The sequence below is a fragment of the Chiloscyllium punctatum genome, chromosome 19, assembly GCF_047496795.1.
Source record: "Chiloscyllium punctatum isolate Juve2018m chromosome 19, sChiPun1.3, whole genome shotgun sequence".
Classification (NCBI taxonomy): Eukaryota; Metazoa; Chordata; class Chondrichthyes; order Orectolobiformes; family Hemiscylliidae; genus Chiloscyllium; species Chiloscyllium punctatum.
The window spans coordinates 83,836,865-83,856,273 of record NC_092757.1 but is presented as its reverse complement, the minus strand read 5'-3'; the positions used below and the strand labels follow the sequence as shown (position 1 = coordinate 83,856,273).

Sequence of the window (19,409 nt, the reverse complement as noted above, 5' to 3'; positions counted from 1 at the left end):
GATCAGATGGGCCAATGGGCTGAGAAGTGGCAGATGGAGTTTAATTCAGATAGATGCGAGGTGCTGCATTTTGGGAAAGCAAATCTTAGCAGGACTTATACACTTAATGGTAAGGTCCTAGGGAGTGTTGCTGAACAAAGAGACCTTGGAATGCAGGTTCATAGCTCCTTGAAAGTGGAGTCGCAGGTAGATAGGATAGTGAAGAAGGCATTTGGTAGGTTTTTCCTTTATTGGTCAGAGTATTGAGTACGGGAGTTGGGAGGTCATATTGCAGCTGTACAGGACATTGACTAGGCCACTGTTGGAATACTACATGCAATTCTGGTCTCCTTCCTATCGGGAAGACGTTGTGAAACTGGAAAGGGTTCGGAAAAAATTTACAAGGGTGTTGCCAGGGTTGGAGGATCTGAGCTATTGGGAGAGATTGAATTGGCTAGGGCTGTTTTCCCTGGTGCGTCAGCGGCTGAGGGGTGACTTTATAGAGGTTTATATAGTCATGAGGGAACTGGATAGGATAAATAAATAAAGTCTTTTCCCTGGGGTGGGTGAGTCAGAACTAGAGGGCATAGGCATAAGTGAGAGGGGAAAGATATAAAAGAGATTTAAGAGGCAACTTTTTCATGCAGAGAGTGGTACATGTATGGAATGAGCTGCCAGACGAAGTGGTGGAGGCTAGTACAATTGCAACATTTAAAAGGCATCTGGATGGGTATATGAATAGGAAGGGTTTAGAGGGATATGGGCCAGGTGCAGACAGGTGGGACTGGATATCTGGTCAGCATGGACGGGTTGGACCGAAGGGTCTGTTTCCATGCTATACATCTCTATGAATCTATGTACGCTGCAGTTTTGGATGATTGCGAGGTAGAATGTGGGAGATCAGCTCAGGAGTGCATAGGAATGGTGGCGGTGTTTTTGAAATCTGTTTTTGAGGTAGCAATGTTTTAGTGGGTCTCTGACATGTTGGTCTTCCTCTGTTGGGGATTTTACCATCCGCTGGAATGTTTGACTTTGGGACATCAAGGAATAGGCAGAGTGCATTTTCAGAATTAAACTGATGAATGAAAGTCTCCTCTTGTTAATGTTTTCCGTGTTGGCTTGAGATGAAAGCCAAAATTGCTACCATGCAGAAAACAGTCGGTGGGAGTCTACCCATATACTGGTTTAAAGCATTACTTTAAAGCCTCCTATGGGGAAATGTTGTGAAAAATGTAACCATGGATCCGCTGTGTGGCTTGAAAGTGAGTTCTTGTGAACCTTTTATAGTCAGAAGCTGAAAAAGCAGCAGAACATTGTTAGCTCCATTCAGCTGTGCCTCCAAAAAGACTGTGTGGACCGGAAGATTGGAAAAACATGAGTCTTTCTGGCTCAGTGAAGCTGGTAGATGGTGCAAAGAAATGTCAGTGAGTGGTAGTGTTAGGCTCATAGCAACTAGAGAGCTGGAGTCATGCTGATATTTGGGTGTTGGGAAATTAATGCAGCAGGACACCATCTTGGGAGAAGGTGTTGAGCAGCTGGAAGGCATGCAGCCGTTATTGCTGTGCTCTAAATTGGGCCAATTGTTGTGGGAGATCAGAATTTAGATCCTTAAGAGGAACTGCAACTTCTTCAAGACCACCTTTTGTAAAACTGAGTTGATGGATTCACAGTGACCACTGATATCTGGGTGGTGGTTGAAACATTTGAGAGACCTGCCTTTGTTGCTTCTGCCATTTAATGCAGTGTTTGTGGCATGTTTGACTACTTGTTAATTCATGTTTACTTCATATTAATTTCTGATATTAAAGTATAAAATAGATTGTCTTGACTATTTACATTGTTCTTGTGTAGCAATAATTCTTCTGCTTGTTTTAAAACTGCGGAAACATGAGGCTTTTTAAAGAAAAACATTTTCCCTTGTTCAGTCATCTTGATCTGTTTCTCATTCGGTCAACCAACAAATGCACTGTCAAGCATGATATGATGGACTGTACTTGGGAGTGACTGCTCTGTATGATTTTTCTCTGTCCTGTAAGTCAGGTGACACTGATGTTACTTGCTGCCGTCTGAGTTGCTGCCTGAGAGTAAACCCAACAGATCTGGAACCTGCTGGTTTGAGTGACTTCATTGTGCATTGAGGAATATTTTTAATTCAGTGGGACATCTGCCACTTTATCCTGGACCAGCTATTGCTACTTTTTGGATGCATGCTGGCAGCTATTGTGTCAAATCGTTTACTGAAAACTAAATAGCACAATGATTATACTACTGTATGTGAAAAATTGTTGCATGTTACCTGTAATTTGGTGCTTGAGGCAAGAGATATAATAATGATCATGCAAAAACATTCAGCTACAGCACATTCACTTGCAGAATATGCAGTGCTAGAGTAACGTACCTTGAGCCTAGTCTCAGTGGAGCAAGTGTTCTTTCGTTAGAGCGACACTACTTCACAAATAAAACATTTTTCTGGTCGTTGGCAATTAAACTATTTTTCAACATGTTTGTGCTGTAACTTTTCATGTCAGTTTGTTCCCATGTCCCAATGGTTGATGCACAATACACTTGTAGCTGGTAGGGACTTCAATACAAATAGTTAGTCTTCTCAAAACAGATAGACACTCTTGAAATGTTGAATCTTAGAACCTGTATTTCTGATGATGATGGAAGTCAGCTTACATTTTCAATATCTATTTGAGTTTGCCAGGAGATGTGCAAAAGTGAAGGATCAAGGATGGTTGATTTCCCCACAACGCCGCCCCCCCCCCCCCCCCCCCTCCTTTCATCTTGCAGTGATGTAATACATCTGCTGCTGTGCTTCTGTGCACAAAGTGGCTTGGATCAGGGATTAAACAGAATTTACATCTGACTCTATTGTGTGAAACAAATTCAGGCAATTTCTGATAGTTCCTTTTGGGTCTGGTTATACACAACAGTTAAATTGCTGTTTTTTAATAATTTAAGGTCACCTTTTTTTTAAATGGAGTTGCAGCTTGCCGTTTCATGTTTTAATTTTATTATTATTGAAGAGAACTTTCCAGGCAGTTCTGTAGGTTGCTGCTCCTTTCTGTTTTCACTGTCACAGCAGTTAAGTCGAGGACTTGCCTGACCCATTACCACTTCCTGTTTTCTTTTCAATGCTTCAAGCAGATGGTGTTTTCACACTGTAGAAATTGCAGTTTGGAAGAAAAAGATCAGTTACTGACAGTGAGGAGTGCATCAGACAGGGAACAGCTAGAATCTTTTGTGAAATTTGCATCAGACACTGGCTTTATGTCTAAGTAATCATATTAAAGCCAAGCTTGAAAGGATCATGTCGAGTGATTTATTTTTAAGCTGCTACATATGTTTAGCATGGTTTGTGCAAGCTTAGAAAGCCTCATATTTTCTACCAATTTACTTTCATTTGTCGTGTGTCAAGGGGACATGGCAATAGGTCTCAGAGTCTGTCTGAGGCCCTTTAAACCTAGCTTGCCATTCCCTTGAAATTTTAATCTCTTGATTATTTGCTTTTGTGTAGATTGCACGCACTCTAATCTTAGATCTCAATCACTTAAATTAATAATATTGTTAGCATTAACATTTAACAGAGCTACTTGCATCAAGTGTAGCATTTAGCATTTGTATGAAGAGGAAGCTTCCCATTTATTAGCATTCTATTTTCTCCTTGAAAGCTGAGCCTGAATTGTAGCCTCACTAACAATTTATTTTTCAGCATGTTTATTTTCTATTTTCTACATTTCTGTGTTTTAGCTTAAGTATGGCAGCAAAATTAAGTGTCTTGTTTCCCCACCTCCTCAGAAAGAAGCCATCTCCATTTGTGATCTGAATGCCTTGACTATTTGACAATGTTTAAATATTGCAACATTTCTTCTTGTGCTGGGTCAATTCTAAATTTGTCATTAAGCTGTTTGGATATAAGACAATCATCGTAATTACATTACATTACTAGGCAAGTGGTAAAGATGTTTGCACTCATTATTCAATGTTTTCATCTTGTTCTTGCCCCCCAAATGATTACTTGAGCCAATAAAATATTTAACAATAATCCAAGCAAAAGTTTATTTAAATATTAACTTTTGAGTGCATCCTCAATGGATTTAGGAGGCTCTTACTATGTTCACAGTGCAAAACTAGTGCAAGTTGTTCCTTGTTTAAATTGAAATGCTTAAAATTTCCCAAAATTATACATTGAGGAACTAAACCCTCAATAGCTTGTAGGATTTTGTTGAAAGAAGATATCTTCTCTAGCTACATTTCTAGAACTATCTGACTGTTAAACAACGACACAGGATATTGTCTATTGACTACTTTGCACAGGTCTTGTAGACAACGCAACTGTTGCTTTGTAAAGAAGTGAGAATTTTTTAAATGGACTTAAAAGCTTTCAGCACAACCCCTGATGACAATGCTAATGTATGCTTATAAAGCTAATAATACTAATAATTTCCAAATTTGAAATAATGCATTGTTATCATTCAGACTTGATGTGCACCATGCATGGGTTTTGATGTTGGAACAAGTTACTGTAGGATACGGGGACATGGTACACGAATGTGAACTTTGCTAATTTATTGAAATGAATTGATGTGAAACTTTCTTGGCTGTTACCTGTTGATGGAATTTTTTTGGCTTTTTTTGGATGCTTTTTCTTTTGTGCGTGTTTACTGTATATAGTTGGAAATCAGTCTGGGTGTTGCATTATTGTAGTACTAATTATATTAACTGTTACTAGTACAGTGCAGCTATTGTCTTATAGGTATTTGTATTTTAGATTGAAGTAACCAAGCTATTTTACTTGATCAGTTTCAATATTTCAATATTACAGATTATTAAATAAATACAGAACTTGTAATGTAAGTATGCACATGCTTCCATATGTGGAACAGAGAGGCAGTAAAAGTGAAAAGATATGTCTTATATGGGCACCATGGTCTTTTGCAGGATGTACAGCACAAACAGGTAATTTAGCCCTAACTATCCAGGTTGGGGTTTATGCTCCACTTAAGCCCTTTCTATCTTTTCTCATTTAAATCAGACAATGTAATCCTCGATTCCCTCCTTCCTTAAATGCTTCCCTAATTTCTGCTTAGATACATCTAAGCTATTTGTTTCTACCACTTTCTGTGGTCATGAGTTTTGTATTAACACCATTCTTCTTCATAAAGAAATTTCTTGAGGCAAGCTGGAGACAATTCATGTGTCATCGGAGAGAGATGTAAATCTTGAAGAACTGACTTAAAATTTAGTTTTCAGGCCTTATTTGAAGGCATGATTTTATGCTGTGTCTTACTGTGTTTTTAAATAATCATTGCATTGATTAAATGTAATTTCTTTTATTATAAAGCAAAATTGTATTCTCACTTTTTAACAATATTCTTTTCATGTACTAATTTTGAGGAGCCTCTCATTTCATTTAAGAATACAATTTTTTTACATTAGGTACCTTCTCTCTGGAGCTTTCTATAGGTAACCTCCAGGATGTTTTTTTATCCCATTGGTATTTCTCAGATCTGGTTAATTTTATCCACATTATATCCATGTAATGGTAACAACTTAGCTGGCTTCCACCATATGTCCTCAGGTTTTGTGAGTTTCAAAGACCAGTGACAGCTGTGAAATGCAACATTAACTTGAGTAACTTGACACTTGAGTTCAAGATTTCGAGGCTCGAGTTTGTGGTGTTCAATGGACAGGAAAGCATGGCCGTATGTGTAAAAGTACTAAATATCTGACAAAGCAGCTCAGAGTTGTTACTAATTATTGCCCTTTTAGAGTGATGCAAGTGCTTGTGGATGCATAAGATGAACCTTTTTGTATCAACTATTTTAAGTGCAGTTTGTCTCTTTAATTCAAAGTGTCACCAGCCTGAATTCACATGCAACTTACGTGGTTCTGATTTGCATTGAAGTAAAAGTATAGATGTGGAATATTATTTGGTAGTTTCTTCACTTGGGTACTATTCCGTCGTTTTGTTAATGGCTTTCCCAGGGCCATTACACTTGGTGTGTTTTAACATTTACTGTTCTTTTCAACATCCTGGCAGGCTATGGCCAATAACTGAGTAAAGTACTCTACATGATCATGATCCTGGAACAGACTGGTATTTTTATTGTTGTCATATCAGACAATGTCGCCAAATTATGCCATGATCTGGAAGGGAACAGTAATTTTTGTATTTAAACTAGAGAAAAGGTGACATTCAACAGAATTACTGAGAGAATAAAGCAGTGTCTAACATGGTGTGTATCACTTTTTCACTCTTTCTTTCTCCCCCACTCCCTCTCTTTCTCCGTCTCTTTTCTTCCTCTCTTCCCTCATTTCTCCCCTCCCCCCAGTCTTGTACAAGAAAAGGCATGGTTGGAGGATTAACTTTATCTTCATGATGGATTCATTGGGCAAGAAATCACTATTGTTAAAAACCAAAAGAACTGCCAATGTTGTTAATCAGAAACAAAGACAGAAGTTAGTGGAAAAAGTCAGCAGTCTACAAGTATCTGTGGAGAGAAATCACAGTTAACGTTTCGGATCACATGCTGTACAGCTCTATGACCCTTCCACAGAACTGCTGAGCTTTTCCAGCAATTTCTTTTTTTATCAGTATTGTAAAGGTTGATAAGGACGTCTACTCCATCCCTTTTCATGAATGAAAGATTTAAAATTCCTATTTTCTTTTTTTTTTCCCCTTTGCATTACAGGGGATTGTCTTTGTCTCTGTATCTGTCTCTAGTGAAATTTACTTCTGATCAAAATGTCAGTTTTTTTTTCCTTCATCTCTACCTCCTCCATTTTTAATATAAAACTCCTTCTAAACTTGCATTCCTCAAATCCCTCTGTGGCCTCCTCTCACCCATTCCTATTGCTGTTCTGCTCCAGCCCCATTGCTCTCATGTTTGCATTCCTTCAATTCTGACCCCTGTGTATTGTACCACCGTTGTTTGTGCTTTCAGTTGCCTCTGTCCCAAGCTCTGGAATTTTCTCCCTGCACTTCTCAATCTCTCCACCTTGCATTTTTCATTGAAACATTGTGTGAAACTTATCTTTGAGTATGTTTATGGTCAGCTGGCCTGTTTATGTGACTTGCGTTTATAACTTTGTTTCCTAATGCTTCTAGGCACTATGTAACTGACTGCTGCGATGTGTACCCACATGCAGTTATCTTATTTTGTGTATCAGCCTGCTCAGCCACCCTTTCCTTGCTGTAACATCTGGTAAATGAGTCTTTTGCTGTACCTTGCCATTTTCAGATCGGGAGAATATAATGATTGGGGATTTAGAGTTGAGTTGCCAGATAGGTATTGAAAGAAAGTGTCATGCTGTGCAATCTTTGACAGAGATTGGAGAAGACTAGCCCAAGTTTTTGCGGCAGGGGAGGATGTGGTATTGGAATGAACTGGGCAGATCCTGATCCTTTTCTAAAGGAAGGCTGTTACTAAACTTGAGGGTGTAGGAAAGATTTACACGGTTGTTGCCAGGTTTGGAGGGTTTGAGCTCTAGGGAGAGGCTGAATAGGTTGGGGTTGTTTTCTCAAGAGCATCAAGGCTGAGGGGTTAGCTTGTGGAGGTTTATAAAATCATGGGGAGCACTGATAGGGTGAATAGCCAAGGTCTTTTTCATAGGATGGGGAAGTCAAAATTAGAGGGTGTATGTTTAATGTGAGAGAGGAAAGATATAAAAGGGACCTGGTGGGTATTAGCTCATGGTGCATGTAAGGAATGAGCTGCCAAAAGGAGTGGTGGATGCGGGTACAATTACAACATTTTAAAAGGCATCTGGATGATTATGTAAAGAGCAAGGGTTTTGAAGGATATGGGCCAAATGCTGACAAATGGGACTAAGTCAGATTAGGGTGTCTGGTCAGCATGAATGAGTTGGACTGTCTCAGTGTTCTGAGTCTGAGGTCAGTTGAGCAGATGCAAAGTTAAATGGAGTATTTTTAGGGTTCTGGTAGATTGGAGTTTTGGAAGCCTTTTTGCTTTGAATTGATTTTGGAGATGCTGATCTTGTCAGTGCTGTATTTGTGGCCTAACTTTAGTTGCCTAAGATGATGATTTGTGATGGGCTTTCTTGAGCTGTGGTAGTTTTGTGCCAAATTGCTCCATTACCTAACTGAATTAGGTAGCAGAATGCTGCAACTTGGGATTTATGGGAAGACTGAACTGGCTGAAGACTTCCTTGAGTGGTCTGGGATGGTACTGAGCATGTTGCTCTGCTGCTGGGCTACATACAGTCAAATGAAACAAAGAATAATGTGACCACGAACTAAAATCGAAATTGGTGGAGAAACGCAGCAGATCTGGCTGCATCTGTGGAGAAAGAAACTGAGTTACTGCTTCATGTCCAGTTACCCAGCTTCAGTTCTGGAGAAGGTAACTGGACCCAAAACGGTAATTCTGCTTTCTCCGATGCTGCAAGACACGCAGACTTTCTCCAGATTTCTGCTTTTGTTTTAGTACGAAGAGTATTCAACATTTTGCTGAAAAACGTTTAAATTCCACTGATTGTGGAGCAACTGTAGCTGGGAGCAGTCCTAATTCTGTAATCTCACTGTGGTGTGAACAACGACAAAAACTTAAACTAAACATTAGTAATTTTCAGCAGTCAGGAGACCATATTGGAAATGTTATTCCCATGTAGATTTTGGGTTTTATTGCTGAAGCTGAATAGGACTTTGTTACTCATGGAATTGACTCTCTCATTGTAGAATAGAATGTTTTCAATGTCGTCATACTGTGAAGTGCAAAGTGATCTGTGTATGTTGATGATCATGAACCAGACTGCAGAATTTAAGTTATGATCTACATAGGCACCAGGGACCATTTTTAAAAACAAAAAAAAGGATGAAATAGAAGGTCCAGGGGACTTTTAGCAAAATAAAACTACGAGATTGTGCAGGTTTGAACGAACAACAACAAACTTTATAACACATCACTAGCGCACTGACATAATTGACAGTATATCTAAAATCTTCTGTTAATACACCTAGAATTAACATATGGTAAATATGAATAATGGACTCATTGAAATGTGCTTATCCAACAGCAAATGCGATCAAAACAAATCCTGAATTTCTCAGCAATTCTCAAACATTAATGTCAGATCACCAAATCTCAATACTTCACAATGCTTCACTTTCGCTGATCTGGCCTTAATACTCTCAAATCTGCTGCTCCATCGTTAACTGCCACAGCTATTGCTGTTATCCATTCCTGGCTCCATGCTCTGCTGAACTCTCAACTCTGGAAACTGCAGTCCACTGCGCATTTACAACTCCAGTCTTTCACTGGTGGTTAGCTTCACTAAGCCAGAACTACCCTGGGCTTTTCCTTGGTCTCGCTGTGTCGCGTGAAGCCAATATTACTTGTGTGCTTTTCAATCTCCTGCTCTTAGCGGGACTGAAAATTAAAGGCTGATTTGGCTTCTTCTGAATCCCCACAGCTCCCAAGGGTTGTGTTCTTGTTCTCTCTTGCTGCCTTTTTCTCTACATTAGTTTCCTACCCTAACCGCTTTTGAATTCATCTTCAGAGACCCTGGAACTGTCCTGAGTAACCTATTGAAAATCTTGCAACTAGCCCTGGTCCTGCTGGCTGTCTTCCTATTTGTCAGCAGAATTTCATAACATTTAATTCTTTGGAACTCTTTGTAACAGTACTTTTGGAACTGAGTGCTTCCTATATTGTGATCTCAAAGAATGCTGACATTCTGTAGCATGAAGAATGCTTTATTTAAAAATGCATTAATCACAGTATGCTTACATGAATCAAGGAATGGGCCTCATACACAGCAAGGAAAATTTAAAGGAATAGTCCAACATCAGGAGACTCTGTTCATGATTAAGGTTGCTGTGAGTGGCTAGTCAATTTAAACAGCCAGAGATGTGGAGAACCATTTGGGTTTTTTCAAGTTCGTCTAGGAAAACCTGCAGAATTTATTTAAAATCTATGCATGGACATTGAAGTGTTTGGTATGTGGAAATATTAGACTCCACTGTACTTGCAAGTAATCTTTGCACCTCTTTGTAAAGGTTTCTATAATTCTGACTGCATCATTGGCTGCAGTGTAACTCCCAAAGTCTTTGCACAAGCAAGAGCCTTAAAAACAGTGAGCTGCAGAACGTCTGTTAGCTGGTAGATCATGTAGAGTGAGGTCACTGAACAGTTTTCTTTCTTTAAACTCCTGTCACTTTTAGATTGTGTACTTTTCTATGCTTATCTGGCGTTTAGCAATACTACTACTACTGGCAGTGAAATGATAGGTTTCATGTTGCAGTTTGACATGAAAATCTACTTCCTGCAATCCCCTTCTTTAAACATTTGGGACAAGCCGTGTGCTTCACATCAATTCCTGCATTTTCTAGCCCTGGTACATTTCTCAACACGATAGAAGGTTTCGAAGCTCTTTTATTGCTTTATTGATCACAGTTTGATTTGGCTGGTTTAGCTATTTCCTATTGAGTAAAACTGATCTAAATTACTGAGAAAACGGTTGCTGTTTATGAGCCTGTGATTTAAGCTATAGATATTGCAATGCTGTGTCACAGCTGAATTGTTTAACATGAGAAAGCATAAATGTAGCTGATTTCAATTAAATGCTACTGTAATATAAATTGAAACGTTGTGAATTCTGTTTTTAATGTTTGTACTTTTGTCCTCAGGAGGTCCCAGGTGATCTAACACTAGACATTTTGCTGAATATGTCCGATACGAAGGTTTGTGAAGTCATGAAGAGGTATGGAGCTAACCCTGAGGAATGCTGTCGGCTGAATGCTGCCCTCTCCTGTTTAAGAAGCATAAATGATTCAGGTAATTGTTACTATTCAGCTCTTACAATGATGTAATTGGTGTAGTCTGGGAGTGTTCCACAATATCTTAAACTTTGAGAGGTTACTGAACAGCTTTTTGTTAAGGATGGGTTATGTTAAAAAAAAAATACATGTTGTGAGGTACTTTAAGATCCCAAACTAATTTTTTTACAGTTCAGTATGCATCCTGTTTAAAGTTAGAGATTGTGTTTTATTGTTGTAGTGACTGCTGATACTGTTGGAATTTGTTTGGTAATTTTCTCTGGCAAATATTCATGTTGATATTTTACATCAGGAAATTAAATGCGCCATGAGTCACAGCTATGACATTCACCATGACTCAGAGCATCTCCGCTCTGGTGCAAAACTTCAAAGAAGTCAGGAATATTGAACTTGGCATTTCTGATTTCATTGGTGGATAGGCCATTGTTGGTATGTGCCGGGTTTCTGGAGGCACCAGTTGCCACCATTGAAATTGGATGGTAGAGTGCCCGGTGTCTGGGACTGACTTGTTAAATCGTGTCTAAGTGTGGCACTGGAAAAAGCACAGCAGGTCAGGCAGCATCCGAAGAGCAGGAGAATCAATGTTTCATCAGAAACGTGTGTAGGGGGTGCTGAGAGATAGATAGGGGTGGGGTTGGGGGAAGGTATGTGGGATGGTGACAGGTGGATACAAGTAGTGTTACTATTTCAAAATAGAGGCAGCACGGTGATTCAGTGGTTAGTGCTGTTGCCTCACAGTGCCCAGGATTCGGGTTAGATTCCCACCTCCGGCAACTATCTGTGTGGAATTTGCACATTCTTCCTGTGTCAGTGTGGGTTTCCTCCGGGTGTTCTGGTTTCCGCCCACAATCCAAAGATGTGCAGGTCAGGTGAATTGGCCATGCTAAATTGCCCATAGTGTTAGGTGCATTAGTCAGGGGTAAATGTAGGGTAGGGAAAGGGTCTGGGTGGGTTACTCTTTGGAGAGTCAGCGTGGACTTGTTGGGCCAAAATGTGCTTTTATGAATAGAGTATATTTTGTCATATAGAAATATAGGTAATAGAATGATTGATTTTAAAAAAACACTGCGTATATGCACATTTCAGTGCTCAATGAATTGGTATGATAGGTGAGAAGGAAAGGGTAGCAGGTGGGAGTACTTTGTCTTAATTTTTTATGTATATGATTTCTGTTATTAATGTAGGTGCCAGAGTATGGTGACTTAAACATTTTCACTTTTGTAAAAATACAAATGTCAGTAATTTACTATTCTATTATATAAAGGGTCATGGGATTTGGGGCGAGGACATTAGGTTGTGTGAGTTGAAATAATTTGGAGTATGGGGGTGAAGACTTGGAGGAAAGGGGATTTCTTTTTAAAACATTCCCCCCCCCCCCCCACCTTGTGGAGAGGTAAAATAGCCCTTTCGAACAAGTCAGGAGTGTGATGGTATGCTCTCTGCTTGCTGGATGAGTACAGCTCTAACAATATTTGAAGTGTAATGGCCCTCAGCTTGCTTGATTGTCACCACATCCACAAACATTCATTCACTCCCTCCACAACCACATAGTAGGAGTATTGTGTACCATGTATAAGATGCACTGCGGAAATTCACCAGAATTCCTTAGTTTATTCCAAACTTATAATCACTGCCATCTTAGAAGGAGAAGAGCAGTCAATACGTTGGAACACAGCATCTACTTGTTTCCCTCCAAGCTTCTCACCATCTGACTGGAAATTATATTACCATTTTAGTGTCACTGAGTCAAGATATCTTCTAGAAAGCGATGTTTCCCTACACCATATGGACTGCAATGGCTTATGAAGGCAGTTCATTATAACCTTCTCAAGGCAGCTAGAGATGGGCACTAAATGCTGGCCCAGATACAGAAGTCCAGATTAATTGTTTTTTAAGAGCAGCATGTTTAGCTAGCAGTTTTGCGATGGATCAGTTGCTGCAATAACAAATTTGTCGCAAGGTCCTGGTCCAGGTTGCTATTGGCTTGCTGCCACTGGCAAGTTCTGTTCTGTTATTGTTGGACTTGGCTGTGATTCCCAAAACTCTAGTGCTGACATTTCCTTCTTGAGTTAATTGCATACTGATGGACTAGATGACAAGTTTCTGGAAGGCTTCAACAGCTGGGTGTTTGCTCCACTTTGGAAAATTGGCACAACAAGGGGAAGGATGGGAGATTCCACACATTTTGTGTAAAATATTTTGCAGAGTTGACTACTTCACAAATAGTAAAAATGTTTTGACAAACCAGCATTAGTTGAGTTATTCGATGCATCTTTTGAGCCCAACTCAGTTAATTAAGAATTGAGCAACTAAAGTTGTGGTGCCCAAGTTGAGTACTGTATTGAGATAGAATATGTTGGGTAATTCAATCTTCAGAGATTTTTCTTTCAATGAGAAATCTGTCTGGTTTTTATCAGCTTGAGTAGATCTGAATTGTCTTCCGTTTGATTTCATTGCTGATTTATGCAATTTCTGAATGTAATGTTCAGCAACATTTGTGACAACTTGGACACTGAAGCTGCTCATGTTCATATGCAGCAAGCTCTGAATAATGTTCAGGATTGGGCTGATAAGTTACCAGAAACATGTGTGTCATGCAAATGCCAGGGAATAACCATCTCCAATAGGATATCTTCCTTTGATGTTCAATGGCATCACTATCACCAAAGTTCCAGTATTGATTTCCTGGTCAACAGTATCCAAGATTCAAACTGGACCAGCAATATAAAGTAGGAGAAAGTGAGGACTGCAGATGCTGGAGATTAGAGTCAAGAGTGTGGCGCTGGAAAAGCGCAGCAGGTCAGGCAGCATCCAAGGAGTAGGAGAATTGATGTTTCGGGCATAAGCCCTTCATCAGCAATATAAGTACGGTGGATACAAAGTGGTCAAAGGTTAGGGACCCTTTGCATAGAACTCACCTCATGACTTTCAAAGCCACTAATTACATGGCACAAGTCAGGACTGTGATGGAAATCGCTCTACTTGCCTGGATGGGTCACTTCCAACAACACTTGGAGCTCAACATCATCCATGGGAAACAGCCTGCTTGATTAGCACCATATCTGCCCCCCCTTTCCATGTTAATTTCTTTCACCACTGAAGCACAGTGTCAGCTGTGTAGCATCTATAAGATGCATTTCAGACTTCTCTGAAAGCACCTTCTGAATATGTCTACCTGGAAGGGCAGAGCAGAAGATCTATGGGGACACTTTTATTGTTTGCAAGTTCCACACTATCCTGACTTGGAACTGTATCACCATTCCTTTGATATTGTTGGGTCAAAATCCTGGAATTCCTTCCCTGAAAGCACTGTGGGTGTACCTACACACTCTGAACTGCAATGAATCAGAAATGCAGCCCACCACCACTTTTGCCAGAGCAGTTAAAGTTTAGAAATAGACAGTGAATTAGCAGGGTTGCCCACATCCCACGAATGATATTTTTTAAAAGCATTAGCAGCATTATCAGTAATAGTATTCAATTCAACTTATCTCCTTTTGTTATTTAAGATCATACTTCTAAGTATTGTTCCTTCTGTCTTGCATATCTGTAATTTTCGTTTTAGTAATTGACCTGTTGAGGTCCTACAAAGGGGTACAGAAAATTGGAATGTTCAAAATATTGCAACTGGTTCATTATGTCTGTGCCAATTAATTTGCACCCATTTAATGATCTATATGTTGGCTTCCTTCCTATTTCCTTTCAACTGCCTTGCATTTTGGCTGCTTTAATCTGACTGTTTTTGTTTCCATTGTTTGCTTCCGAATACTTTCCTAAAGCATGACAAATCCGTCAAACATCATTTACATTGTGGTGAAATTATTATAGTATTTTTAAATCTAAATGAAATGCAAGTGATGACTCTGTCATTTAAGTCTTTTATTAATTGTTAATCTGTTGTCATGTTACTTCATTGTTCATCATTGAGCCATTATACTGTATGAAAATGTTTATCACCAGAAATTCAGTGAGTTGTTGAAGAATTTTAAAGGCAAATGTTGCTATGTTAATGAACTTTGATCTTTTATTTTGTATTTTTTTAAAATAGGTGGTGAGCTACAAGATGACACTGTTCTTTGGACTTCATCCGAGACAAGACGAGAAAGCAGTACTGTATCTCCTTCAGAACTATTTTGTCCTGTTGGTTCAAGACAGCCACACAGTCCTTCCCCTGTTCCCAGATTAATACCCTCTCCACCACGTTCAATATCTGTTTCTGTTATTCCAACTTCGGAATCTATATGCTTGCCAAATCGCTCAGACAACTTAGTAGACCCTTTTTCACCATCCCCTCGACCGGGTCGGCGAACATCAGGGCCCCAAACTATTACAATTACGCCACCAGCCACTCCTCCCTCTAAGAAGAAGCATCGTTTTAAGCCACCCCGAACTCCACCACCACCTTCTAGGAAACTTATTCAGCTTTTTCCTGGTTTCTCCGGACTCACCAGGAGTAAATCTCATGAATCACAACTGGGCAATAGAATAGATGAGGTACCAACAATTAAGTAAGTATGACTTATTCATATATCAATGTGATGAATGCACATCTGCAAACAGTTGTTATACCTTTTTAAGTAAAGCTGTTTTCAAATAATTATTTGGTGGTGCAGAATTTGACTCTTGCTGAAAGAAGATATGGAAACTTTTTGTTTGGCACTCATCTGGGCAATTCACAAGAATACCAATTCAAGGGGAAAACCCCCACTGTTCATACTGGTTGAGAGTAGAGTGCTGATTGGTTTGCAAGTAGATTCTAACTGGTAGAGAGATTGTCATGGAGAATGCACCTACTAATGCTGATTGTCAGTTAACTTGCCAGACTTTGCTTAAATTTTAAATTAGACATGCTGACTGATTCAGGGCATTATCTTGAGAAATTAATTAGTGAATGACTATCACCTATTTAGGGTGTAGGTTTGCTCACTGAGCTGTAGGTTTGATATCCAGACGTTTCATTACCTGGCTTGGTAACATCATCAGTGGTGACCTCCAAGTGAAGCGAAGCTGTTGTCTCCTGCTTTCTATTTCTATGTTTGTCCTGGATGGGGTGCCCGGGGTTTGTGGTGATGTCATTTCCTGTTCATTTTCTAGGGGTTGATAGATCTAGATACCATCTATGTGTTTGTTTATGGCGATGTAGTTGGAGTGCCAGGCTTCTAGGAATTCTCTGGCATGTTTTTGCTTAGCCTGTCCCAGGATAGATGTGTTGTCCCAGTCGAAATGGTGTTTTTTTTTTCCTCAGTGTGTAGGGCTATGAGGGAGAGAGGGTCGTGTCTTTTTGTGGTTAGCTGGTTTTCATGTATCCTGGTAGCTAACATTCTTCCTGTTTGTCCTACGTAGTGTTTGTGGCAAGAAAGGGCTGCCACAAACACTACGTAGGACAAACAGGAAGAAAGTTAGCCACCAGGATACATGAACACCAGCTAGCAACAAAAAGACATGACCCTCTCTCCCTCATAGCCCTACACATGGAGGAAGAAAAAACACCATTTCGACTGGGACAACACATCTATCCTGGGACTGGCTAAGCAAAAACATGCCAGAGAATTCCTAGAAGCCTGGCACTCCAACCCCAACGCCATAAACAAACACATAGATGGTATCTAGATCTATCAACCCCTCAGAAAACGAACAAGAAATGACATCACCACAAACCCCAGGAACCCCATCCAGGACAAACATAGAAAGCAGGAGACAACAGCTTTGCTTCACTTGGAGGTCACCACTGATGATGTTACCTAGCCAGGTAATGAAACGTCTGGATATCAAACCTACAGCTCAGCGAGCAAACCTACACCCTAAACCTCAACCTGAGCTACAAACCTTGCACTATCACCTAATTTTGTAGAGTTGTATATGCATTGTGCCTGTTCCATGTTATTCCTGCGTGCAACGAACAGGGTCCTGTCTATTAATACTTGTAGCTTTCATTGCACACAAGTGTGCCACATACTGCGAGTCTAATTGATAATCCCAAATTTGTCAGTCAGGTTTGCATTGCTGTGCCTGTACTGGAAGTTTCAACAAACTGAATTTTTTCTCAGTGATTCTAAAGCTGTTTTAATTCAGATGACTTTGCTGCACCTTGTGAGATTGAAACATTATTCTGCTAGTTGATGTGTACTAATTTTATTTTGGGGACGAATGGGCGGGGGGTTAATTCAGGACTTAAAATTTAATCACGGGTCTGAATATTTAAACAGTTTGTTACACTGTTGGCCGAGTGTGTTAGTGTGCAAATTTGTGCATGTTGAATCAGATCAAGCAGAATAGCGAACACTTTGAGGATTGGTGAGTTTGACAGTGCCCATCTATTTTTTCTACACTCTTCGCTCTCTTTCTCCCATCCTCACTTTCTAATGTCTCCTCCATCTCCTCCTCCCCACACTCTAATTTCAAGTGATTAACTTTTTTCAAGGATGGAGTGGGCAGGACTAAGGTCGTCTTTGTTGATGTTAAAAAAGTATTTGACAGCCATGATTTCATTTTGACTTGATGCTTCTTTCTTTTCCTTTTGACTGTAAGAGTTTAAATTGCCATTTTGAAGGCTAGACTGTCATTGCTCAAATGTACCCCCTACTGTTCATTTGCAGAGTAGCATGGGGAAGCGAAGAGAATTTGCTCAGCTGAGTGCCAACTGGTGGTATGAAATACTCAGCATTAGGGGGAGGAAACATGGCAAGTTTGTACTCTCAACATCCCAGCCAACTTGATCCATTTATGAAGAATGATTTTGAAGTGAATTCTTTTTCAGGAATTTGCACAGTATATGTTGTGCTGCACCATAAAGTAGAGCTGAAAATTCATTTACCCTACTCCCTATAGAACTGTAAGGCAATCCAGCTAAAACTCTTGTATAAGAACTTGTAAAGCATTGGAAGTATGTTATTCTTCTCTGACAATGCCAATTTATTTCAGGTCTTTTTGGGGACTGGTTTGGTAGGCACAACAACAATTCATGCCATTGATGCTGACAAACCATATTTCTAATAGCGACACCCAAAATCCAGATTTAAGACGGTCCAGTTATTAGAATGTTTCTGCAGATAGTATAGCTTTTTTTTCCTGAACTTTGCGAACTAAACAATGTACCTTATTTCATTTTGTTTGTTATTTTTGTATGTGATATTTGTTAGTTGTAGCCAAGGATGTGATTGGTTATCTTTATCACCTTGCAAGGATTCCTGGCGGAGACATGAACTGGGTTTTATGCGTAAAAAGAAAAACATGATTTTCTTATTAATAACATTCCTGAGGTTTTTGACATGAAGCTACTGTGCACAGTGTCTGTTGTAAACCATTACAGAATCACGCAGTTTTCCCATAAAATGTTAATATGTAAATATTCATTGGGTGTTCATAGAGTTTCCAAAACATGCCCAAAGTTGAAAGCTTAGTTTCACTAAAAATCAAAGATTTGAGCATTTATAAATATTCATAATACTGTATGAAATAGCTCAGAAAACAGTTTTGTATTTAGATATGTATTTGATAAATATTCTGCTTCAAGCATTTATCAGGTATTAAACAATAAATGATGATGGGTCAGTAATTAGATTAGATTTCCTACAGTGTGGAAACAGGCCCTTCGGCCCAACAGGTCCACACCAACCCTCCGAAGAGCAACCCACCCAGACCCATTTCCCCTCTGACTAATGCACCTAACACTACGGGCAATTTAGCATGACCAATTCACCTAACCTGCACATCTTTGGACTGTGGGAGGAAACCAGAGCACTCGGAAGAAACCCACACAGACACTGGGAGAATGTGCAAACCCCACGCAGGCAGGCACCCAAGGCTGGAATTGAACCGGGGTCCCTGGTGCTGTGAGGCAGCAAGTGCTAACCACTGAGCCACCGTGCCGCCCCATGTTGTAATAGTTTTGGTGAAAGTTCTTCAGGTTAATTTATTATCTTTTAACCAAAGCCAAGCGTCTCTTATTGCTTCTAGATTTTGTGTAATAATGCCAATCTACCTTCAGTTTGTTTGTCAGCCAAATCTGTGGTCCTTAAGTTGAACTATCCAATCTTGTGTAGATGACACGAAGATTGGTGGAGTAGCAGATAGTGAAGGGGACTGTCAGAGAATGCAGCAGAATATAGATGGACTGGAGAGTTGGGAGGAGAAATAGCAATGGAGTTCAATCCGGGCAAATGCGAGGTGATGCATTTTGGAAGGTCCTATTCTAGAGCAAACTGTATGGTAAATGGAAAAGCCTTGGGGAAAATTGATGTACAGAGAGATGCTAGAGGAATTAGAGGGTGGTAAATGTTACACTGTTCAAGAAAAGTTAAAAACGTACCTAGTACATGCTAGTCAATTTAACAATCGTTAAGAATCAACAGTTAGGATACAATGGAGAGCCAGTTGGAGAGAATGGAGTTGATTAAATACATTTTTAAATTGTAGATTGTTTTACTTTAAAGAAAGTGAATAAGTAGCAGAAGTTTAATTTAAGGAAATCCAATAGATGACAAAATATCACTCAAGGGGCTGCTGAACAAACTTAAAATTCATGCTGGGCTAGAAACAGAAATCCTAGACCCTTGCATTCCTCATGGTCCATTCCCCCCAGCCTTGAGTCTACTTGGCTGTGCTCAGGTCCAAGGTACTGGGCCGA

At 39.7% G+C, this 19,409-nt stretch overlaps 1 protein-coding gene across 14 annotated transcripts in view; it reads left to right on the top strand.

Annotated features, from left to right (window-relative positions):
• The window catches only part of LOC140491549 (kinase suppressor of Ras 1-like), a 208,516-nt gene that overhangs the window by 143,476 nt on the left and 45,631 nt on the right, over nucleotides 1-19,409 (top strand). For all 14 annotated transcript variants that reach the window (XM_072589898.1, XM_072589895.1, XM_072589887.1 and 11 more), the window contains 2 exons: nucleotides 10,634-10,781; nucleotides 14,832-15,291. In XM_072589898.1, coding sequence (XP_072445999.1) covers nucleotides 10,673-10,781; nucleotides 14,832-15,291 — 569 coding nt within the window. In that variant the 5' untranslated portion in view covers nucleotides 10,634-10,672. The remainder of the gene's footprint in view (nucleotides 1-10,633; nucleotides 10,782-14,831; nucleotides 15,292-19,409) is intronic.